Source organism: Ictidomys tridecemlineatus, chromosome 7 (genome assembly GCF_052094955.1).
Source record: "Ictidomys tridecemlineatus isolate mIctTri1 chromosome 7, mIctTri1.hap1, whole genome shotgun sequence".
In the NCBI taxonomy this organism is placed as follows: Eukaryota; Metazoa; Chordata; class Mammalia; order Rodentia; family Sciuridae; genus Ictidomys; species Ictidomys tridecemlineatus.
In genome coordinates this window covers 63,270,879-63,296,719 of record NC_135483.1, presented here as the reverse complement: position 1 = coordinate 63,296,719, position 25,841 = coordinate 63,270,879, and the positions used below count along the sequence as shown (strand labels likewise).

The 25,841-nt window shown below is 35.3% G+C and overlaps 1 protein-coding gene across 9 annotated transcripts in view; it reads left to right on the top strand.

Annotated features, from left to right (window-relative positions):
• Asph (aspartate beta-hydroxylase) overlaps window positions 1-25,841 on the top strand; it is a 213,439-nt gene that overhangs the window by 25,427 nt on the left and 162,171 nt on the right. For 2 of the 9 annotated variants that reach the window (XR_013423955.1, XR_013423954.1), the window contains exons 2-5: window positions 10,925-11,074; window positions 12,340-12,384; window positions 13,834-13,902; window positions 18,425-24,347. Coding sequence is in view for 6 of the 9 variants with exons in the window: in XM_021724916.3 (XP_021580591.1) it covers window positions 4,337-4,352; window positions 10,925-11,074; window positions 12,340-12,384; window positions 13,834-13,902 (280 nt within the window). In the remaining 3 variants the exon portion in view is untranslated. Of the gene's footprint in view, window positions 1-3,937; window positions 4,353-10,924; window positions 11,075-12,339; window positions 12,385-13,833; window positions 13,903-18,424; window positions 24,348-25,841 lie in introns of those variants that run through there. The other 7 variants (XR_013423956.1, XM_021724916.3, XM_040293979.2 and 4 more) reach the window with 7 other exon arrangements.

The following is a 25,841-nucleotide window of genomic DNA, read 5'->3' as shown; positions in this document are numbered from 1 at the left end:
CTGCTGTGTGTGAATCAGTGTTAATACACACAGGGGAGTGCTAGGGTAGTCGTTGCCCACTGGATATAAATTTTGAATATTATCCAAATGGTTTCAAAATTTGCAAAGTACTAGAGGCTGATATGCTTGGGTCTTGCTAATATTGCACTTTCATTTACTAATATTGATGAGAATATAACTTTGTTTTTCTAAGTTCTAAGACTCATGGTGGTCTCTTGTCATAATCAACTGTGCCTTTTCTACAGGAAAGATGAAGGAAATGCCACAGCCTTTTCCACCTGACCCTATTCTTATTCCACCAACATGTCAGTCACCCTAGGTGGGTCACTAAAGAATGTATCCGAGATGGAGCTGTGGGGTTTGGTAATTGCCCAATTGGAGTCTGTAACCCGTAACCAGTATTTAGGAATCACTGGGCTTCGTCTTTCTTTTTACTTTTTATTTACTTATTGTTTCCTATTCAGAACTAAAGATTGAACCCAGAGTTCAACCCAGGTTTCCACTGAGCTACACCCTAGCCCTTTTAATTTTATTTTGAGACAGGGTCCTGTTACATTACTGAGACTGGCCTCCAAGGACTTCTCCTTTATTTCTGAAGAGTTAATGGGAATTAGTTTGATTAGTCCTACAGTAACAAGAATTTGAGAAGGAATTTATTCAGTTATTTCAGAAGTATTTATTGAGTTCCTACCAGACACAAGGGAATGAATGAGGCATATTTAGTACTTGGCTTCATGAAACTTATATTTCAGAGGTAGCAAAAGATTAAGAAATTAATTACTGTCTAATTAATAGAAATTAATAGCTGTCTAATTCTCAGTGTAATAATGCCTTAAAGGAAAAGTGCAGACTACTCGGCATATCAGGAAATCAGAGAGGTTTCTTGAGGAGGTGGCCAGTAATCAGAGGCAGCAGGAAACAGTGAGGCAGGGATTGTGCTTTAGGGTTAGATAGTGGTATCATCATTTTGATATTCCAGGAGGAGGGAACAGCCTGGGCAGGGAGCCTGAGACACTCAAGAGCATGAAAGTTCTTTTGTGGCTGGGTTCTAGAGGGCTCAAGGGAAATGACCCAGCACTGAGCTGGAGCTGTGGACTGGGGCCATGTCAAGCAGAGTCCTATGATTCACATCTAAGATTCTGTATTTTATTATTAATAATAATGTGGGTTTTTAACAAGGTAGCAATATAATCTAATTTAAAAACCATTATTTCGGTTGCTGTATGGAGCAGTAAAGGTTATGTCAAGGATTGGAAATAGCCTAATGGTAACTTGGATTTGGGTGATCTGTCACAGTTGACAAAAACTTGGGTGATTTAAGACAGGGTTTCCTACTTTTGGATGTCAGGACACACACCATGCTTTCAAAAAATATCAAAATAAAAATAGGCTAGGATGACCAGCACTGGGTTAATCCATATCTTGGCATGGCTGTAGCCTATTTGCAGCCACCAGATAGAAACCCAAATGAAAGGTGAGTGTTTGGAAAAGGATGAAAAACAACCCCAGGTTTTCAGCTGAAGCAGCAGGCTTCATAGAAGTGCTGTTGGGATTTAGAACATTGGAGAGGATAGGAGAGGAGGCAGCTCAGTACTTGTCATGGCTGTGCTGAGCTTGAGGATTAATTTGTTGTTCCTGAAGGACACTGAAACGCTAGATATGTGGTTTGAGCCCAAAGGAGAGAAAAATTTCAGCCCTACAGATAGTAGCTGACATCACCTAGGGAAATGGCCTAGGACCAAGCTTATGGAATCTCTGCACTTCACAGTCAGCTAGAGGAGAGTCACTCAGCAAAGAGGACTTGGAATCAAAAATTCCAAAGGCAGATGTAAATGTCAGATGATTCCAAAGTCATCAGAGTCAAGGGAAGAGAATATTCACAAAAGGTGGAGAATTGTGTTAAGAGGTCGAGTAAGATGAGGACAGAAGGTTTTCTCTTGGGCTTAATGACATGGAAATCATTGGTGTGACATTAGAGCTACTGCCTGGGAGTCATGGGAAGAAGCCAGATGGCAGCCCACAGGTTGTAAGAACTGAGTGGGAGGGTAGAAAATGAAAGTGACATCATTATTCTTTTGAGAATCAGATCTGTGAGGGGAAGGAGAAAGACAGAGCAGGGGCCAGCCCTAGCGTATGTAAAGGCAGTAAGAATGAAGGCGTAAGGGAGAGAGAGGGCAAGTGCCAAGAGCCAAGGAGGGGCAGGCTCTCTGGAGAATTAGGAGGAGAGCAGGAAATAGGTACAAGTGAGTACTGGTTTGTGTGGTTGGCAGTGTACAGTCAAGGCAGTTCCCCATTGATGGCTCTATTCTTTCTTTGAAGTAAAAGGCTATGGTAGTTTATGAGTATAAGTTGAATAGTTGAGGGCAGAGAAGTCTGAAATAATTTTTGTGCACAATTGAAAAGTGAATGTTTTTAAAGAAATGTGGTAGTCTTGACAGGCTGTACTGAGCCTAGTTGAATTTGGCTGCACTGTGTCCTCTTCCTGATTTTCTTCAGTGTGCCCATCTGCCCTTGCTATCATGAAGACCATGAATAGTGGTGTTCTCCCAATGAGACTGTCATGGCAGACTGATACTATAAAAAGAGAAGTAAGAGAGTTTAGTGAGCCAGGGAGGAATTTAAACAAGGAACTATGTACTTTAAGGTGGATATGGAAAGAAGTGAAGGCAGGAAGTGATAAAGGGTGTATTGAGAAGCTTCTAGTTACTATAGGGAAACACCTGAGACAATTATAAAGAAAAAAAAAGTTTATCTTCGCTCATGGTTCTAGAAGTTGCAGTTATCTTAAACCTGGCAAGTGGTGCATTACCATTTTCTATTTTAACATACACTAACTTTTAAATTTATTATTATTTTTAGTTGTGGTACCATTGGATTGAACCTAGGGGCGCTTAACCACTGGGCCACATCCCTAGTCCTCTTTAAAAAAAATAAATATCTCGAGACAGTGTCTCCCTAAATTTCTTAGGGCTTGCTAAGTTGCTGAGGTTGACTTTGAACTTGTAAATCCTCCTGCCTCAGCCTCCCGAGTCCCTGGGATTCTAGGTGTGTGCTGCAAAGCCTGGCCCAAACACTAACTTTAGTGGGATAGATTCTGGAGGGGAGAGGGGGAATGACTAATGGTCAGAGGATGACAAAGCACTTGTGAGTTTTCTCTAGTTGTCCCTGATCCTAGTTCACCCTGTCCCACATCTAGGCCATCAAATATTGACGCCTTAGGTTGCTGACTCTTCTTCAGGGTATTTAAGTGTTAAATTTACCTTTGAAACCTTCAATTGGGTAAAAAAAAAAAAAAAACAACAAAAAGAAAAAACTAAAGACTTATAAACAGCTTTGAAAGGTTGCTGCCTTGCTCTAGATACTATTTGTGCAAAATTAATTTCATATACTCATCAGAGCTCTAATGTGAACTGCTAATCTTAGATCAGTAAAAAATTGGGCTGATTTTTATTTCCCAAAAGAGAATATTTGGAGATGGGGTTGGGGAGAAGTAGAAAAGAAATCAGAATGTGGTTGTGTAATCTGTTTCCAGTTTTCTTTTTGAGATGGTGTTTCCTAGGTCACTTCTCCTACTCCTGAAGATTTCTGGCATTCTGTATCCCTTCCTCTTAGCCTCCCCACTATTCCCTTCTCTTCCTCCAACCCTTTCCTCACAGCCCTTTTTCTCCCATGAAATATTTTTTGTGGGGTTGCTTTATTTTATTTATTTATTTTTTCTGTTGGAGGAACTATTCCTGAGATAGTAATGCTGTGTGTCAGAATTCTAGAGCATTGATTATTTCTTACCATTTATGGTTCGGTTGGATTCAGAGAAGCTAAGCTGATAGTCTTGTAGGCATTTGATTAAGATTCCGAAGGGCCAAATAGAGCGGTTTCTGGGCTTGGGGCCACATAAGAACTCATTTCAGTTGTGAAGGATTTGGGGTTTGGGCCAAAGCTATTGAATCCTGTGTCCAAGAAAACAAAACTGGTAGCACAGTTTGTTCCCTTTCACTTTCTCCAGTAGGCTTGATTCTTTTAGAGGTTGGAATTAGGAGGAGATAGGACCATCTGAGAAAGGAATCCATCCCCTAAGTGGGGAGAGGCCTCAGGATTGTCAGGAGCGCATTTCAGCTTGAGTGATTAGCAGCATTTGCCACGAGGAAAAGGCCTCTAAAAATAACTGGTGAGCAGAGCTTGCGGTCAGGTCCAATTTCAGCTCTGGAGCCCGTGGCCATGCAGGAGCTGGCCATTCCAGACCCTAGGAGGGAAGGACATGCAGGGTGCCTGGTACCTGCTGGAAACACTTTGATTTTTCTTCTTCAACATATATTTTTCATGGATTGAAGAAACCAAAATGGCTGAAGATAAAGGTATATTTTTGTTTGTTTGAGGTTTTTGAATCTGGCTTTATTTTCAGGGTTGCTCTGTTCAAACATTTTTGACTGTGTCTTCTTTATTTTCTCTTGAATTCCTGGAACCATTGACTTTTCTTGGTGGTTGGATTTTTCATGGAATAATTTGTCTTTAATCTGAATATATATATTGGTACTTTTAGATTATCTTTTAATATTTTCTACTATCAGAGACCACATTTTGAAAACTGCAAAAAAAATATATAATCAGTTCTCCTAAGTCTTATATAAGTTAATTATAATGAATTCGAAGAATTGTGTGCATTCTGATTTCATATAAATTGACAGGATACACAAGTCCCATGTTGTATAAATGAGGAGACTTAAGTTGGTTCAAGCAAAGACTTACCAAATATGGAAACTGACCTACTTACTTGTGAAGCCGATAATAAATGCAAAAAAAAAAACCAACAAAAAATAGGATTTTGTTTTTTCTAAATTGAATCTTTAACTTTCATGTATTCTTTAATGATCTATTGATTTTACTTTTATATATATATATATATATATTTTTTTTTTTTTTGCTTTACTTTGTGAAGATTATCTTTCCATTAATTCGAAGCAGACTATATTGACTCATTTTGTTGACAATTTATATAATAAAAAACTGGACATGTGAAGATTGAATCTAACTCTCATCTGAGGAAACAGCACCCGAGAGGATTATACTACTAGGCTAGATTATAGGAGCTTCCCCACTTTGAATGCTTTTGTGAATAATTGGTTAGAATGGGTCACTTGACTAATCTGACAGGTGCTTTACTCCACGAAGAATAACATGATATAATATTCCCGACTTGTATTTCTTTAGAAGATGTTTCTCCACCTCTACATGGATTTTGTAACCTATATAGTTGGAGAAAATCAGTAGTTACTTCTTTAATAGTTATAGATTCCCAAAAGGTGATATTTTTATTTATTTATATGTTGTGCTGAGGATTGAATCCAGGGCCTCATATATGCTAGGCAAGCGCTTTAACACTGAGCCACAACCTCAACCCAAGGTGACATTTTTTATCATGGAAAGATGACATTTGATGAGATTCTTGATGTTTTTTTATGTTGTTTTAAAAACTCCTAAATGCATACTTGAAGCCTAGTGATGTGGTGCATGCCTGTAATCTCTGCAACTAGGAAAGGATGACAAATTGAAGTCCAGCCTCAGCAACTGAGCAAGACCCTGCTCAAAAAAAAAAAAAAAAAAAAAAGTGCTGAGAATATAGCTAGTGGTTGAGCACCCTGGGTTCAATCCCCAGTATTTTCCCCTAAAAAAAAAGCATAATTGATCTGTATATATGAAATCTCTAATATTAATGGAAAATTTTAAGTGATTTATAATTTATTCAATGGTAGGTCAATTGGTGATTGATGACCACTGAGTTGCAGAAGCATTTCTGTTTTCCCTTTCCTCAACCAAATAAGTAAAATTAGTCATCATCCTAGCTCAGTCTTCATTTAGGAGACTCTTGTTTTTGGACTATTGGGCTTAACCACTGAGCCACATCACATGAATATCTTTATTTTATTTATTTATATGTTGTGCTGAGAATTGAACGCAGGGCCTCACATATGATAGATGAGTGCTACGGTAATTTTTGGTGTTTAGTAGTATGTGAGAATATTTTCTAATTTGGAGATCATGTGATTTTGCTAAGACAGAATGGAAAAAAGGAACCACTTGGCCTCTGCCATATTCTTAACTCCAGTAAAATTTTTGACCAGTTCTTAGGGATACAGTGGCTTCAGTTTGAACATAGAACCATAAAATGAAATGAAGATATTTTTTTATTTTTATTTTTTTTATTTCTAAAATTTTCAATTTAATATTTTTGAACCATGGTTGACCACAGGTAATTGAAACCATAGAAAATAAAATCATAGCTAATGGACTGCAGTTGGGATTTTAGAGTATGTAGTCTTTTTAGACTTGCTTCTTTCACTCAGCAATATGCATTTAAATTGCTTCCATATCTTTTTCATGGTTCAATAGCTCATTTGTTTTTAGTATTGGAAAATATTCCATTATCAGGATGTACTATGGTATATTTATCCATTCACCTACTGAAGGAACGTCTTGATTGCTTCCAAGTTTTGGCAGTTGTGAATAAAGATGTTCTTTGTATGTACATACATTTTAAACTCCTTTGAGTGAGTATCGAGGAATGTGATTACACGGACATGTATTTAGTTTTGTAAGAAACTGCAAAACTGTCTTCCAAAGTGGCTATGCAGTTTTTCATTCCCATGAGTAATGGGTAAGTATTTCTTCCTGTTACTCCACATCCTCACCAGCATTTTGTGTTGTCAATGTTTTGGAATTTGTCCTTTCTAATAAGTTTATAATCGTGTCTATAATTTTATAATTTATAATTTTTTAAAAGTTTATAATTTTTGTTTGCAACTTCCTAATGGCCAATGAAAATATGCCATTGTTGAAGGTCTTTCATATGCTTACTTGCCATCTGTATGTCTTCTTTGGTGATGTGTGTTTAGATCTTTTGCTCATTTTTAAATTGAGTTATTTCTATTTATGGGGGAGCTGCCAAGGATTGAACTCAGGTGCACTCAACCACGGAGCCACATCAGCAGCACTATTCTCTATTAGGGTGTCACTGAGTTGCTTAGTGCCTCGCTGTTGCTGAGTCTGGGTTTGAACTTGCAGTCATCCTAGATCAGCCTCCCAAACCTCTGGGATTACAGGCATGTGTCACCAAGCCTGGCCAACTTGGGTTATTTCTTACTGTTGAAGTTGTTTTTTTTTTTTTTTTACATTATATTTGTTCTTTTGTTCTTTTAGTGACACATGACAGTATATTTTGACATATTTATACAAACATGAAGTATATCTTATTCTAATTAGGATCCCTCCAGTCTTGTGGATGTACATGATATAGAAATTCACTGTGGTGTATTCACATATGTCATAGGGAAGTTACATCAGATTCTTTCCACTGTCTTTCCTATTCCTAACCTCCCTCCCTTCCCTTCATTCCCTTTTCTCTAATCCACTGAACTTCTATTCCCCACTCCCCTTGTGTTTTTTCTTGGTTTTATTCTGATCCTAGAATATAGGAACAATTACTAGAATTTCTTTTAGAATACCTTTGTGACAAAGTACTGGTTTCAGGTTTACTTGGAGGAAGTTTTAAGCCCTCATGAAGGGTGTTTCTTACTGTGCTCTTTTTGTTTTAATTGGGTAGAAACTGATCTGCCCTTTGGGACTGGGCACATCATATTTACAGAGGGACATATCAGGAGTGTTATTTGCTGTCAAGAGTTTCCTTAAAAAAGCTCTCTCTTAAAAGAGACTCCCTTCTGTATGATTTAATATTTGATTCCTTTAGGAAGTAAGCAAGTATTAACAGTAACCTGTTTAATAATGCTAGAGTAATGAATCATTTATATGACATTGGAATAGAATAAAATATTGCTAATTTGGTATTCTAGTTCAGTATCATGTACCTTTTACTGCAGTAAATCTATTTGATAAGCTATTTTGCATGGAAGTCTAAGATTGATTGTGCATTTCTTGTGTTCCTAAACAGATTAAAATGATGTTTTAATGACAACCAATGTGAGTATCGGTTATTATCTTCTATTAAAGATTATTGTAAGGACCGTTAAGTGGCTTGCCTGTGGGCTCTGATAAAAAAAAAAAATGGCCTCCTACCACTACACTGCTCTAGTTCTTGTGTCTTTTCTGTTCCCTTTGTAGCCCTACCCTCTGCCAGCACTGTCTTTCTTTAAATCATTGGGTCAGGTTTTCTCTAAAGTCTCTAGATTCTCGAGTTTGTGCAGTGAATAATGGAATGTGGTTTAGAATCATGTCTAAAACAGATTCTAGGTAAAAGTGTGTTCTCTGCTACATATTTGGCTTTTTCTTACCTCCTGCTTCCAATTCCTCAATAACTTACATAAATATCACCTACTTGAATAAATGATACTACTTGGATAAAAAACTTTACTTTTGAGAATCTCAGAAGTTTTCTCCCCCAATTCTGGTTTAAGAGAGAGAGAGAAGCCGGGCACTGAGGAGAGAGCTTGTCATCTCAGCTACTCGGGAGGCCCAGGCAGGAGGGACACATGAGCCCAAGAGTTTGAGGCCAGACTATGAAACATACCATGGCAAGACTTTGTCTCAAAAAAAAAAAACCCCACAAAGAATAACAACCAAACCAAAACACAAAACCACACACTAGCAAAATAAAAAACAAGAAAGAAAAATGAAGAGTTGACCTTTGAATTCAAGTTATTGTTTTATTAGTTGTTACATTTTATACTTATTTTAAATAGTATTCATTCTGGCTGTGCTTCTTTTAAAAAATTTTTTTTAGTTGTAGATGGAGACAATATCTTTATTTTATTTATTTTTATGTGGTGCTGAGGATCGAGTCCAGTGCCTCACACGTGTAAAAATCGTATCATGTCTGATACATGCATGCTGAATAAATATATTAAATAAAGGAATTAAAGTATGAGCTATTTTTTTTTTCAGTTTTCCTATTCTTCAGTTAAGGAGGAACACAAGAGTTTGGTGTCAGTTAAAAAATGTGCAACAGTTGATAAGAGAAAAACAGTTTTACTGCAGTTCTAATTTAAATTTGGCTTTTAGAAGCAGTAAGTAGCCAAGGAAGGGAATCCTTAGTTATTAATTATGATTGCTTCATGTTTGGAAGTAAATGTGTATTCAGAAGGCATGATTATACTTAGTATTGTATGCAAGTGGATGTTATGTTATATAAAAATAAGACGTTTTTGATACAGTCTTAAGAAAAATGTCTTTATTCAAAAAAGTTAAAAAACTTAATCATACTTCACTGTTGATGAATTTGTCCCCATAGAAGCCAACCTCCTTTTTTTCTTTAACTTTTAAAATTCTAGTGGCAATTTATTTTGTATCATTCTTTTTATAATTTATATCCTGGAGATACATAAAAACTGGAAATCATCCTTTTCCCTACCAACATTTCCAAAAATTTCACCCAGATTCCCTTTCCTGTGTCTGTGATCTGATAATGAAACAAGGAAGCTTATTTTAAGTTGATTTAATATGCAATAATGTAACCTTAGCTCAGCAAGTACTTTTAATATGTAAATTGTGTTTTCCTATAGACAGTTTTTACACAAAGTTGGTAGTAGGGTCTTGTGAAATCATGGAAGTTGGCTCACTTGGTGTGGATCCAGGAGCTCAGCCTGTGGATGTCCTCATGTGGTGCTGCTAGTTTTCTGCAGCTGTGCCACTGACCTCAGGCCAGTCCCTTTACCTTTGTTCTATAAACATGCTTATTTTTGTCTTCTCTCCCAGTGCCTCTCCACCAGGCACTGCCCCAGGTAGGAAACATGTGGAAATGTTTGGGCGTGTTTTTGTTTGTCATATTCTGGGACCTACTTGCCTTTAGGTCCAGGGGAAACGGGGGTTGTGAGATGTCTTGCAGTGTGAGGAGTGGTCACACGGGACCAGCACTGTCCTGCTAAAACTTCCAGAAGCACCGTCTGCAGAGACATGAACAAGTCTCTGTGAGGACAGGTGCAGCAGCCCATGAACCCCCTCAAGAGGGTCCGTGTGCTGCACAGATGGGAGGCAGTGTCCCATTTGTAAATTTTTCCTTTTCGCACCTGGCATTTTGGCAGGTGATATGATCTTTTTATTTATTAATATTTATATAATATGTATCGCATTCCTTTTAAGGAAAATGTGTGTATGGTAGGTTTTCCTCTTAAGAACAATATTGACTGTTTTTAAAGCTATCATTTGGCTTTCATGGTTTCTGTTTATTTATGACTGTTAGAAGAATATTTCCAAAAGAATAGAGCATGCTAAACATATCGAATGTGATAAATGACACTTGGTGGACAGCGGTTTACATAGCTGTTTCCTGCATTGCAACCAGTTGTGAATGAACCTTTTCCTGCTTCACAGGGCCCAGTGGACTCTATAAAGGACAGAATTTTGCTTTTCTTTGTTCCTGTTATCTATTTATGTAGTTTCCTTCTTCCTTCATTTTCCCTCTGTCTGCCTGCCTGCCTGTCTGCCTGTCTCTGTCTCTCTGTCCTCCCCACCCACTCAGAATACAGAGTAGCTGTGGGTAGGGGATTATTTTCTTCTGCAACCTCTGGTTTTAAGATTCTACAGATACTAAATAAAACACAGCAAAAGGTCTGGCTACATTTTTCTGATTTCATTAAGTTATTTGTATGCTCGATACTTTGAAGAAGGTTTTATGCAAATGGTTTTGGTAACTTGGAAGCAAGGTATATGTTATCAATATAATATTTTAAAAATAATGAACCCATCCCTAGTTTATTTGTTCTATTTCAAAATTACAGTTTTCTGTACATGGCCTTAAGTCTAGGAAGAAGCATTTCTGTTTTCAAAACCTTTTATTTAGTGTCGCATGTTTGGAGAATTTAAGTGAAAACTTTTTTGAAATGATCGACTGTCAAATAACTGTAAGTAACTCAGCGGGAAGAGAGGTGTTCGATGAAATGTTTTCTTCCATGGTGACATTTTTACTTTTATTTCTAAACAGAGACAAAGCACGGAGGACACAAGAACGGGAGGAAAGGAGGACTTTCTGGAAGCTCCTTTTTCACTTGGTTTATGGTCATTGCCTTGCTGGGAGTTTGGACGTCAGTAGCCGTTGTTTGGTTTGATCTTGTTGATTACGAGGAAGTTCTAGGTAAGAATCGTGACATGGTTTCTTACGTGAATTCGTAAAAGGGTAGGTGACATCCTTTAGTCATTGTGAAGGTTTGTTATTATCTTTACGGTACTGTTCATTTTGGTACTGAATTTGTACTGAACCATTTATTCAGTGGTTCTCCATAGGATGGAGCAAGAGGGAATGTTACCAGGATTACCTCAGTGGCTTTTGAACTTTATTTTTTTTAAAAAAAAGATTGGACTGGAGTTGTGGCTCAGTGGTAGAGTGCTCACCTAGCATGCATGAGGCACTGAGTTCGATCCTCAGCACCACATAAATGTAAAATAAAGATATTGGGCCCACCTACAACTAAAAAATAAATATATTTTTTTAAAAGGCTTTGTAGTATTTGAATAGTACACATAGTTTCATCAGAATGAGTTTTATCAAACTAATTCTTGCTACATGTTGTACTTTATATTCAGGTTTATTTATGTTATGAATTTTTAAAATTCTTGATCATGAACCACTAAATTTACTTCAGGATCTATGAACAGCATAACCACACAGTTTGAGAAACCCTTCTTCAGAGAGGATTTTCAAAGCACCCCCACCTGTGCCTGCTGGGGGAGGTACCTGTGTAAAAGTGTGCGTGTCCTGGGACAGGTGTGTGGACGTGACTGTGAGTGGATGGCTGTGGTCTGTATACTACTCTGAGGATGGTGCTGTGGTACTTGTGATCATGCTCCCCATTTTTCTCCTTTTCTCTTCCCATAATTGCTGGTCTTTCATAATATTCTTAACATTAATAATTCTTTATCATTTTCATCATTTTAAAAATTGAGATAAAAGTCATATAATATAAAATTCAAAAATCAAATATTTGAAAATGTATCATGTATTGGTCTTTAGTATGTTAGTCACTTTGTGCAACTATCATCATTGTCCAATTCCAGAATATTTCTAAAACCCTCTCCCCCTATAACGTCCAACTTCCCCCCTACCCCTTCACTCTCAGGGCGAACACTAGCCTGTTTTCTATGTCTGTACTTTTCCCTTTTCTGGAGATTACATATAAATGGAATCATACAATATTTTTATCTTTATTGCTTGAAGGAAAGGGTCTCTAGATACATGAATAAACTAACAGAATTTTAGGTCAGTGACAAACTTTGGAGTAGATCTTTGTTGTCATTGGCTTACAGTACTATGCTGCTAGGGAATATATGTTAAGGAAGAGATTTTAAATATTTGTACCTTTAGACTCAAGTAACAATTTTCATGTTTTTACATGCACGCAGCCAAAGCAAAGGACTTCCGTTATAACTTATCAGAGGTGCTTCAAGGTAGGCTATTGGAGATGCATTGGAACTGAACTTTTGTCAGTCTCTAAAACCTCATTCTTAGTCTACTAATTTAACTATCATCTGTATCAGAGAATGTAAATGAGAGGTTCAATTTTCCCTCATAAATTTGTCAGAAGGCAAGTATTTTCTGTTTTTTTCTTAAAATGTTATTTGAGTTTTATGCTGTATACAGCCTTGAGCTTCAGGTTTTAGGATTTTATTTTCATAGCAATAGAAATAATACATTCATCTCTCCATTATTGTCATTACCATTTTTAATTTGTAGGTGCCAAGTCAGACTTCTTTATAGCAAATGTGCTATTTTGTAGAGCACAGGGCTTTGGGAAAATAAAGAAAATAAAGAAAATTTCTGCCTGCTTTTATGCAATCTTTTAATACATACATTGTGCTAAAGAAATGGTGAAAGGGTTGACAACTCTTTTTAATGCCAGTGCTTTATTAGCATGTTGTTTAAAATATTGCTGTACAATATGTTTCTTCATAGTTACTGTCCAATGATGAATTGTCAACTATGTTGCTTTTTAGAATTTTATTTTAGGGTATTGAATATAGTAGATTCATTGAAATGCTAAACATTCTAGTCTTCCTAATGAGAAAGGATTAAAGTCTTAAAAATGCATATTTATTCTTCTTAAAATGTAAAGGTCAGTTCTTGTGTAAATGTCTTCTCAGCATATATGTTTTAAGATTTCTAATTATTGATTTGTTTTTGCTATTTTATAGTAAATGGCCAGTGCTAATTAAATTTTTAAGTAGAATAACCATTAAATTTTACTTTGTAGTTTCAGGAAGCCTCCAGTTTTATATCCTTTATTTCCAGAACAGTCTTTATCCCCCCTCAGTTAAGATTGATTCATGATATTTTTATTGTGAATCATTATTGAAAAATATGAAAGTAACTATCCTCATTTTTAGCAATAATACTCCATGCTAACTTATTTACTGTATTATATGTAGTCTATATTTAATAGACTGTATTTGAGGATTGGTTGCTTTTTTCTTTTGCTTCAAGTATTTTTAGTGTGATAAAGTTTCACACTTTAAAAACATCAAATTTTATGTAACTCAAAAATGGGTTGGAATTTTTTTATACACGTTCAAAATTTTATCCAAAACATTTTTAGCAATATAAATGAAGGTTCTGAAGTGATTATATCAAGGTATGGTGAAACCTTTAAGAAAAATATTATCCCAATTATATGTCTTAGAATTTGTGATGTGAATAATTTCTGGATCTCTAAATGATTTGCCCAACAATTTTAGGTAAGATATTCACAGAGCATTGGTTTGTAGTATTAAAAGTATAATTGCCAGGATTGGCTGGGAACATTTATTTATAGTTGGGATATAGGACTACAATGAGGATGATACCTTACTAAATTTGTTCTCCCTTTTGTTTCTACACCTATCATCTCTCTCCTATTATAGGAAAACTGGGAGTTTATGATGCTGATGGGGATGGAGATTTTGATGTGGATGATGCCAAAGTTTTATTAGGCAAGTACACCTTTTATTTATTTTTTTGTTAGTAGTAATAAAATACTGGGAACAAGAGAATATTTTTGTTTTAATAATATCTACATTGGTTATAAACATTTTATGGAAGATATTATGCCACTTAAGTGGTACATTCCATTTTTGCTCAGAGGTTGTGACTTTATTTTTCTATTAAAACTCTGACACTTCAATTTACTTTTACAAGTAAATAAGTATATAACTTTTTCGCACACATTTTTTAATAAGTGTACTTTAATTTGTATTTTTAGACTGAAAGCACTTTATATTCTGAACCTAATGTTTGAAGATATAGTAGTGTACTAGTTTGTTTTCAAAGATGGTAATCATAGTCATTCTTAGCATCATTTGACATAATTCACTTCCACTTGAAAATATAAATTTCTAAAGGCTTACATAAATTCATTTTGAAATGGAATTGTGGTAGTAAACATCTTTAAAAGCTTAGCCATATTTTAAAATTAACATTAAGATATGAACTAGTGGTCTTTTGACTGTTTCCTCATTTTGAAAAATCTTGAACTCTGCATTTTTTTATCATCAAGTAACCTGTTTTTAATCATTGAGCAGTTTCTTCTAATAAAAAAGATGTGGTATTCTTCTTCCATTTGTTTTAAAATGCTGTCTTCTAGAAAGAACGGTGCTGATTTTAATATGCAAATTTAACACAATCTGTCTAGGTGAGATATGTAGTTCTGCTTTTAAACAGCACTATTTCCTTTGTCTTATGAAAGAAAATAGTATTGAAACATCATATCCAAGTGTTTAAAAATACAATAGCTATGGTAGGATATTTTACACTAAGCTTAATGGAGTATATCTTTTTACACACTCTATTTTGTTTTTCTATGAACATGAAAAAAATGGAAGTAGACTATATTTGTAACCAGTTAAACTGTTTTTGGTAGGTAAATTTTCCCTCCTCTTAAAACAATGAATTCTAAGGATGAAAAAAGATTTTAGTTATGATTATATGTAATATACCTTCGTATTTTTCCCCTTTTAGTTTATATTTTCTTATTACTACTTAATGGAAATTAGTATTTGCTACCTTTAGTGAAACATACTATAAAATTTCCATGAAATTTTTTCTTCTGACTTAACCTTAATGGAATTGTCTATGTACTTCTATTATTGCATATCTAGAGTTTCTGTACATATGTTAAATCTTCAGATTGCTCTAACTTTAGCCATGTGAAACAGATAGTTATGTAGAACTTTACATATCAAGATTATGGTAATTTGCTTGCAATAAGTGGTTTATTATTCCAAACATTACTTTAATTGATAAATTCTGAATCATAGAACTTTTTATTTTAAAGATAACTTCATATGGGTTAAATCCCCCCCTTTTAAAATAATCTCCTTATCTACTGTGTTTTATTGATTTTTTAAAAATAATTAATAATTTGATTTTTTAGCATACGCTAGATTCCAAAAGCTTCTTCCCTCTGAGATTTTTAACCAATCACTAAAATATTAATTAAATGTCACTCTGAGAATTACTATTTGCAGGTAGATGCATGTGGCTTGTGCAAATCAAAACTTGTCCCTTTTAGAAGAATTATGTACTTAGTGGTAGAATCTCAGTGGTGAATCTCAGTGTTCATTTTGATAATTTGACTAATAATAAAGAAAGATAAAGAAATTACATTATATGTAATGTGATAGTTAGCTTGGGCTTTTGTCAAAATGAAACAAATCAAATGCAAACTGTCAGGCTCACTATTACCTCTGACTTTAGTTCTATACTGTTTGAATTCTCTGCATGGAATATAACCTTAACTTGAATTGAATTCAGTGATTAGAATTCTTCTGGTAAGTGAGGTTATTGTAGCTCAGCAGTTACTGGAGTTGACTTCAAAGATAAAACCTGGTGAAAATTTGGGGACCACAAATACTTCAATGGGCTCTGTATTATTATGATTTTTTTCTCCTGTATTATCAGGGAGAGGTCATGGAGGTGCAAATTCAGTGAGTCTGTACCCCAGAGAAGCCAGGGTTCCTGGCTCCATTCTCACTAGGGTGATCCTGAGAAAGGCTGAGCTGAAACCTTAAGGGCTCAAGCTTTGGATTAAAGCCTAAGGAGTCCAAGGGGAAGGAGGACGTTAGAAGAGACTGGGGAGAGCTTGGCATGGCAGCTGTAATAATAGTTGAGATATATTGAACTTTCATAGGTTTGGTGTTTATTTAATAAATGTTCTTTTTCTCGATTTTTCAGTCTGCACATATCTAAACCATTTCAGTTGGTGGAAATGTACACTTTCATGATTATATTTCTTTAACATTTTAAGGTTTGGCTTTTCTTGTAAAATATGAAAAGAGAAATACATGGGTAAATTAAGATTTATAACCATCATTAATTTTATTTATTACTTTATTATTTCTGTCCAAGGCCTTTCTGATATAGTTTGACAATATACTAAGCCTGTTCTTGATTACAATGCTTCCTATTTTTGTGGTCAAATAATCAAAAATAAAAGCATGTAAATTTTCGTTTGGATTATTGAAAACTACATTGCTCAGATATGTGTTTTGTAAAAACTTGTTTCCCACATAAAATCAACATGAAATATTCTGAGGACTAAATACTGAGAGTAAATCTTCTCAGAGTGACAGCACATAAGATTGCATTGCTGTCCTCTTGTCCTGTGACTAGCACCTCGATGGGACAAAATAGAAGGCTGCATACAATTCCCAGAACTTTGGTCAAGGTTTGTGGACTGGATGGATGCATGAGCGAGCTTGAGAAAGGAGAAGACCAGAGTTTGTCTAGGCGAAGGCATCGACACCCTGCTCTTTCATTGGAGCCACCCTTAGAGGTGAAGTAGGAATTACATACCCAGAATAGATTTTTTTCTTTTTTGGACTATTAGTTTCAACTTTACAGCTGCTAAAAAGTTGCGTGGTTGAACAGTTTCGTTCGAATACCTCTGCATGTTTGTTGCACGCTTCAACCTGTCATAATGAAAAGCAGAACAATTTTGTGTTTTGTACCTAATAATTAGGAAGTACGTATATTGAAAAATGACGAAAAATAAAATGATTTTACTAAATATGCAACTCATAGTGTTTTCAGACAGGAAAAAGGAATGATGTTATTCTCACATAAAAAAAAAATGTTGGTAGAAGTGCAGATCCTGTTTACCACACCTGTCAACTGTGATGTTCAGTGAAAATGTTCTAGGCTCGGCAAAAAAAATAATTTAAATACTTACTGCAATGTGTGTCCTTCCCTTCCCTGAAGCTATGGAAAGAATAACACGATGTGGTTCTTTTGACTAAAACAGAGAAAATTCTCTGTAATCTTTAAAACTTAAATTGGCTGTCATACTGTTAGCCAATTTAAGTTTTAAGTTTTACTTGTCCATCTTGATTGCTGGTAGTTGTGCCACATGTGGAAATTGTGTGTTGCCAAAGCCTTAAGTGACTGAATTGGGTGGTTACCATCAGAAAATCTCTATGGTGTGAATGTTCACATTTCTTATATGCCAGAATGCCCCACCCTGTTTTCCTCCTCAAATTTATGAGTTCCTTGGCAGTATTGGCAGAAATACTGGAGCCAAGAGAACTTTCTTACTCAAAACCAGTTCTTCACAGGAAAAAACATGAACAGTAATATGCACATTAAATTCTTTCTATTAGGAGGGCCCATTGTTGCTACCAGTGTTTAAAAATGCCAGAAGTCAGTCTGCAATTGAAGCTAATTTTATGGGTGAAGGTTAAGAGGAGTTTGGGATGGTCCTATTGCAAATGACTGGCTAAAGCTTTGATTGCATTACTTATTAGTAGGCAGAGTGAATTATTAATCTTCTTATGGCCACAATTAAAGGGCCATGAATCAGTTTCCAGACTATTTTAGTTAGCCTTTTTAGATGGGTGAAAATTTAAGTATTTTATCTAGGTTTCATAATTTGAATTCATTTATACCCATTTATGGATGCTATAAACAATAATCCTGCTAGTTTTGATGGCTTCAGCATTTACCAAGTTTATTCCAGGTCCTAAGAGGAAACATTTGAGGAAACAAATCTTTCTATTTTCAATAAGTATTTGTTGATAGATACTTATATGTGGTTGTATAATCACTCTCCATAATATCTGGTTGGTAAGTGGGCACATGCAGCGGTTGTCAGAAGTGTATATGTTTTTTTTCTGATACTGCTTCTGTTCATTCTTCCTATTACTGTCTAATGATTTTGACTGATTCAATTTTGTCAGTTTTCCAACTCAAAACTCTCTAATGGGAAAGAGGCAAACCTGCTTAGGAGCTGGAAGGAATGGTGAGGATTGGTCAGATGGTGGCTGTCCTTTAGCACATAGGATTAAGAGTTGATTGCAAGGTGTGCATCTGGATCAATTTCTTTATTTTCCTAAATACCTTTTCTGTAAACCTTTGTGACCATGATGCACAGCCTTTGTAGATCACTCTTCCTGGGCTTATTTTTTCCACCTAACTGCTCTCCTTAATTTTCTCTTTCTCTCTTCCTTTATTCTTATGTAGGCCTGACCAAAGATGGCAGTAATGAAAATATTGATTCTCTTGAGGAAGTCCTTAATATTTTAGCCGAGGAAAGTTCAGATTGGTTTTATGGTTTCCTCTCATTTCTCTATGATATAATGACTCCTTTTGAAATGCTAGAAGAAGAAGAAGAAGAAAGCGAAACCACAGATGGTGTTGATGGTACGTCACAGAATGAAGGGGTTCAGGGAAAGACTTGTGTCATTTTGGATTTACATAACCAGTAACTTTGATTCAGGGACCGAAGTCACTGGCTTATGAGAACCTGGAGCAGTCTCCTCTTCTTTCCTTTACCATGGCTTACGCAGGGCTTACCGTGCAGTGGGCAGTTGTGACCTTAAAGTTGTTACAGTCACCCATGTGATCTTGCCCAGTGCAGCTCCTCGCTAGACCCTTGCTTGGCTCCCCCCACCAATAGTGAAGAAAGTGGCATCCCTCATTCTTGTAGCTGTCTACAAAGTTCAGTGAAAAAGATGTTCTTGGCAGTATAATTGGTTTCTGTATTGTTTTAACTTATGTACTTACCAAATTAAATTTGGAAGCTTAATAGCAAATTGTGTTGTGCTTAACCCTCCATGCTTGTCTTCCTAACACACTAGTGATGATGATTCTAATGAACTTGATTATGAAATTATATCTGGCATGATTCATAAGGTAAATGCTTCTCTGTTGATCTTTAAGTTGTCCAGTGTGTAAAATGATGATTCTTTTAAAAAGCTCTTATTTTTTAATCTGTAATCTGTTTAGGTTAACTGACTTATCATACAGATTTTAATGTCAAATTCTGTATTAATGGTGCTTTGAAAATAATTTAAAAATTACCCCCTGTATTTGCCTTAGTGCAGTTAAGTTATTGAATTCAGATAGTAGTATGTCTGAATATTTCTGTTTACAAAGCAAAATTTATTTTTAATTTCATTTCTCAGTATACATCCAGAGAAGGTAATTTGTATTTTTTTTAAGTAGGCATATTATAAAAGAGGAAAAGTACGAATATGTATCTTAATGTTGTACATATTAAAATTATTCATCCTAAATAATAGTCTTTTTCCATTTTTTCCTTCTTTATCTTATCAGCTATTGATTTGGGCTTAGTTACAATGTGATATTTAGATTTATAACTATATCCAAGTCATTACTTGTTTTAAGAGAATAGATTTTTCCTATTAAAAAAAATCTAAAGACATCTTTGAATCAGTTTTTTAAAAAATGAGTTTCATTCCATTGTAACAAAAGCAATTGTATTAGCTACATGTAAAATGGGTTTTAGAAATGGCATATCACCTGCTTTCCCCAGGCAAAATGCTTATAGCTTGAAAGGGATAAAACCTAAGACTTTTGATTTCTGTTGCTCTTTCAAGAAGTGGTATTTCATGTTTTAAAATTTCTTTGAATGTCTCTAAAATTTTGCTTAGCCCTCTTTCTTCGTAGAGCTTAAAATGAAAATATTTACATTTTAGACAATTTTGAGTATTATTTCTACTTTTTTGAATATTCCTTGTTTTTCCACATTTAATCAAATTACTTTTAAGCAAATGGATTATTCATCTGTTTATTCTGAGGGGAATAGACAAATTTTTGTTTCTTGGTGATAAAATGATAGCTTGAATGAAAAGTCTGAAATCAGAACTCAGAAATCCTTCCTCTCTGCTCACCATTTATGTGGGTCAGGGAAGACTGTCTCACTTGCTAATCTTACTAAAATAAGAGCGGCCTTTATTCTGCAGCTACTTTTAGATATGGACATGCATATTGCTTCCTGTACAGTGGTTTTTCTAAAGCTACGATGACTATTAAGACTTTAGTTTGTCTGGCCCTCATTATTCAGGAGATAGGTTTTATTCTATCAATGTTTCGGACAGTCAAAAGCTTCTGATTTTCAAACATACAAGTATCCACCAAGAATTACAGTGAGTGTTACTTAATAACATTCTTTCTGAAAAGTAATTCAGTCTTGGTATTTATTGTGTCTTGCATTTTGAATGCTATGAACTATCAAAGCCGAGGTTTAAATTCAAAATCAGTCTTAGGGCTGCTACTTAAGGAAATTCACTTAACTAAATGAAGTACTTATTAAAGCAGTCTTACTTATTAATGTGTCATGACCATTAACCCTAGAAGGTGGTTTCGTTGAGAAGTGAATAATTATATTTTTGTGTTAAAATGTTTGTAATTAATTTCTCTATGTCGTGATACTAATTCATATTCTGTGTACAGAAATTAATTATGCTTTATTTTTGTAAGTGGAAAAAAAATGAAGGATGTGAGGTGATCATTTGCCATTTATTTTGTGCCACTTCTAATTAGACAATTTGAAAAGCCTCTGAGGAAGGTACAATGCAGGTAGCCAATGAACCCCTGACTTCTGTGGCCTCCTTCAACTTGTCCCTAAGGTATTTTGTGTGTGTGTGTGAGAGAGAAAATAAAGTTGTTTTGCAAAACTTTGTTATAAATTATCTTGAGCTGATCAATCTAACTTTGTTTATGTTTTATTACATATGCTATAATTGTTAATTTTTTAGGGATTAATTTTGTAATTTTCATATAATATTTTCTCATCTCATGTCTTCTAAACTTAAGAGCTAACTTAACAATACAGCATTGTATTCTGCACATTTGAGTATTTCTGGTTATGGAATTTTAAGTCAAACAACGTTTAGCTGAGTGATTTTTCAGTTTTGAACAACCTAAAAAAACTTCAGCATATGATGTATGCTAAATGTAGTGTGGGGTCTGCTTTTTCAAATGAGCTGCCATTTGTCAATTGAGAAGGCAAAGAAGTTTGATGCAAAAACGAGGCAGGGGAGTCCTGGGATTTATTTCCACATGGGCTTTTTTCAACCCTGATTTTGCCTGGGATATATTTGGTGTGGTTTAAGCCAGCTGCAGAAGTGTTCTCTAGATGCTGAGCTTACTAACCCAAGGCCTGGCTATCAGCTTGCTGACTGGGCATCCTGCAGATGTCTAGGACAGGATGGAACACTGGGTGGCCCTCCTTGTTCGTCTTGCATTTGATTCTTTACTCTTTAACTTATGTCCCTGTCTTATAGAGCATTATCCAAAGATGTGAGAAATTTTTTCCCCTTAAATTCTGGTATGTTTTCACTTACAGTTAATTAGACAGAACACAGACTTGGCTGTGGTTAATTCTTTAGAGAATTATCAAAAGCAGATGTAGGCATAGCCAGTTATTAATTTGAACACTTGACAGTTGGATCTTATGAGGATTAGTACTTTCAATGACCATTTCCAAGGAAGACTCAGGGATAACTAGTTAAGTCTATAAACATACAACATATTTTTTGTGATTTGGAATGTGGAATCTTGATCCATCATGATGTTTATTTGGAACACTTCTAAGAATTCAGTGACTCAGGCTTTATTTTTATAAATTGATTGATGGCACAGATATGCCAAATTCTCTGCCTGTTGTGGTATTCTCTGGTTGTTGAAATATCTATGGAATAATTAGTAGTAGATATCAACCAGATTGTGGACTCCTTGAACTAGATCTTAGGCTTTATTTCTATCCCTCTTCAAAGCTGATCTTAACACATGGTATTCATTAATATTTAAATAATATTAGGAGGAGGAGGGAAGACAAAGAGGAAGTACTGGGGACTGAATTAGAGCTAATTATATTCCGTGCTTTTATGATTATGTCAAAATGAATTCCATTGTTTTGTATAACTAAAAAGAACCAAATAAAGGAAGATAAAATATTGACACACAAAAGATAAATACTATTATATGCAGGTGCTAATCCCAATAATTAAGAGCCTAGGAATTCCTCATCGGATAACTGAAATACTGAGAATTTTTTAAAGCCAGCTTTAATAAGTAATAAAATTATTAGACTTTTTGTTTTACCAAGAGAAATGACATTTTGAAGTTCATACACTAAATTGGCTTACGGCAACAAAAATCTTCAGGTAAGCTTTCCATTGTCTCATTGTATTTGCCTCTGTGTTTTACTTTCATTCAAACTAATTTACTGAAGGGAATCATTTCCTATTATTTTTGGTCTTTCATTTCCCTTATTTTCATCCTACTCACCATAGAGAGTTGGTGGTTTGTAGCTTCTTTTTTTCCCACAAATGTTTGTAATACTGTCATTATAGCTCTTTTTAGAGGAAATGGTGTTGTGTCTTGATATGCATTTTACCAAGATGAGACTTCATCTCTGGAGCAACAGTATGTTTAGCTCATATGCCCATGACTAAGGTGTTTGAGGCCTCTTTTTGGCCACGTATGACCAATTTGAAGCCATGGTAGTATTCCAGTACGGGAAGGATGAGATGAGAATCCGAGGCTCACAAATGACTCACAGTTATCACCAGAGTCTGTGGGAAGTGGCCTGAGTATAAAGTGATACCAACCTTCCTCTTCTAGGGCCAAGAGTTTGGCAGTTTGCAGTGGCTACTTGGGTGGGTGTTTGTAGTGGAGCCAGGATTCTAAAATCATGTCTATTCCATGTGGTGAAATCAAAAGTCCAAGCATTGTCTTAACCATCCCGGCATTTCAGTTTCATAGAGGACATTTAATTTTAAAAGTATGCATGTGACAGTGGTTCTTAGACAGTTGCCAGAAGAGCATAATTTACCTTTTACCTTTCGGTGACTCCCTCACGTTCTAAGGGAAGAATGAGACATTTATTTTGCTTTTTTTCCTTTCCAAATTTCTGTATAAGAATGCTAAATAGTCATCAGATCTGTTGACAATCATTGCTTTTAAAAACACCAGAATACCCATAAAATGGTGAAAAGAAAGTAGACAATATGGTGGTGACTTTTTACATTCCCTCTGACTTAGTGCTTCTTTAGACTGCTTTAAAGTGGAATGTACTCCATCAATTTAAGCAGCTTTCATCCAAATGGATTATAAAGAACAAGAGCTTCCTTTTCAGATCTAATTGATAGAATTTTCTCCATACTGCTTGGAAACTTTTAAAGCATACCATATTGAGCTTAATTTCATTGATGGTCTTCTTCCATTTTAAACCTCCCATCCCCTAGATTGGCTATGGTAGTAAAAAGAAAAAAGGAACAACAACAAAAACATAGATGTGTTTGTTGGTTTTTGACACTGTAAGGAGAGTCCACATCAGCCGTGGTTACAGATGACAAGAATTCAGTTCTGCAAAGAATGAGGTGCTCACTACTCTGACATTTGTTCTCTTTAGTAGATATTCTAAACCCTTTGCATGCTCTTCCATCTTCCAAGGTCATTTATCCTTCTGCAGAGATGATTTTGTTTTCTGCTTTTCTAAGCAGTCACCTGTGGCTTTGGTTCCATTATCTTCTCTTTACTTTATAAAATTTCTTGACCATTGTAGAATTTTTTGAACCTCTCTCTCACTCATGTATCATTTTTTTCAGACATTGAGTCTCCTGGTTCCAAAGCTGGCTTCTCCCTCACTTGTGCACCTCTATCTTCCCCCCACATCCTCTCTCCCCACAGTAACTTGCTTTCTTTTTCTTACAGACGTGGCTGTTTATCCTCTAGCTTCCAAAACACACAAACTCAGACAGATCCTCCAAACCTTTATGTCTTTTCTCATTCTTAGAATCATGGGAAGTTATGTCATTTGATTGATTTTCTTCTAATGAAGTCATGGAGACCCTTAAGAGCACCCTGGGGCTCAGGTTGCCTCTCTTTCAACCTCTGTTTTGTGGGTGGGTGTGACTGCCTCCTCTACCACTTTTAAAACTACCAGAAGAATCTCACTGGACATGTTGTAACAATGAACTTCACCCCATTGTTCATGCTTTCCTTCCTAGAACAGCTCTTTTGACTTGGAGAATACGTTTTCTTGACACTACTATTTAACATGGTAATTCAAGGACTCCTTTGTGAACTTATTTTCCAAGCACTTGGATTCTTTCTGTCTGTACTCTTTTCTTCAGTAAGTGGATATGATAATTGTTTTCAGTTATTAGCTCAGTCTTTTTGTGTTGAAAATACTTAAAAATTGACTATATTTTTTAAGTTCGGAAAAGGAGCTTACATTGATAGTTTGGAATGTTCTATGTTACATTGCACTTTGATCATTTGTTTCACTTTAAGGATTTATACCAAAACTGGAAAAGTTTTGAGTAAAACACTCATTTCTCAGTGTTTCAATAATCTGATGTTTATCTAGTATTTTGGTTTATTCATGATGACGGTTAATGCTAGCCTTTGCATCAATGTAGCTCTTTTTGACTATTTTAAAAGAGTGGGGGTTGGGAAGGTAATCTGATTTTTACCACCCCACTTTTTAACAGGAAAATTTGGGCCTGCCATTGAATAACACATAGCAGTCAGGAAAGGGACATTAGCAGTTCTAGATGTGTATTTTAATGCTTTTTGTATATTCATTGCACCAATTTACATTCCCACAAACAACATTAAAAAACAAGCATATGAGGTTCTGTTTTTGACAGAGTTTAGGATAGAATCATATCTTGTCTTTGAAAAATAATTGTTATATAAATGCACTAATTAGGTTATCTTTGTATCCTAAGTAATTAGATAGATATAGCCTCAGGAAGCTATTGACCACATGTTTTCTTTTTCTTTTTTCTTTTTATGTGTAGTCAGCAGTAAGATATACTCATCTTTTTTTTCCAGAGTGTAAATGTGATATTGCAACTTAAGTAAAATTACCATTCGCAAATGTGTTTTTTTTAATTTGATAGATACAATGTGCTACAGATAAAGAAAGAAGAGATTATATAAGAATAGAGGTTAATAGAAACAGTATAACAACAGTATATAAGACAGCACAAAAAACCTCCTGCCAGAGTTGGACTGTGATTGTGGTTTTCAGAAATATGCAGAGTAAGTTCTGCACTTTGCAGCAGGAGTAAGCATTAGGGTTTGGATCTTTCTTTTGACACCACCTTACGCCTTAACTCTTGAGTGATTGGCGATGCATGGTGCTGCCATCTTTCCCACCATAGGAACAGTGAGGAACATACCTCCCATCTGACATGCCTGAGAAATGGATTGGCAGCTCAGAATGCAGCTGTAGAAATTTAAGATAATGAATATAAAATAGCACTTATGAAACTGAGCAATAATAGAAAAGGAAAATTGAGATTAATTCGATGAGTTTCTGATTACAGCCTGGTGGGAACAGAGTGCACAGGAAGGCATGTGGTACCGATGTTTGTTAGGTCAGAAGAAAACTCATTATTAGAACTTTGATTTGCCAACAGGGAAAGTAGAAGCTATTGTTGTAGAGTGAACTTCCCTACTTATTATTATTATTATTATTATTATTATTATTATTATTATTATTACATGCTTATGTGATATTTTTAAAGGAAGTGTGAAATGATGGAGAAAAGCAATGTTTGTTCAAAAACAGTGAAGACTAAATTCTTATTAAAATATGTTGTCTTTTTTTGGACGC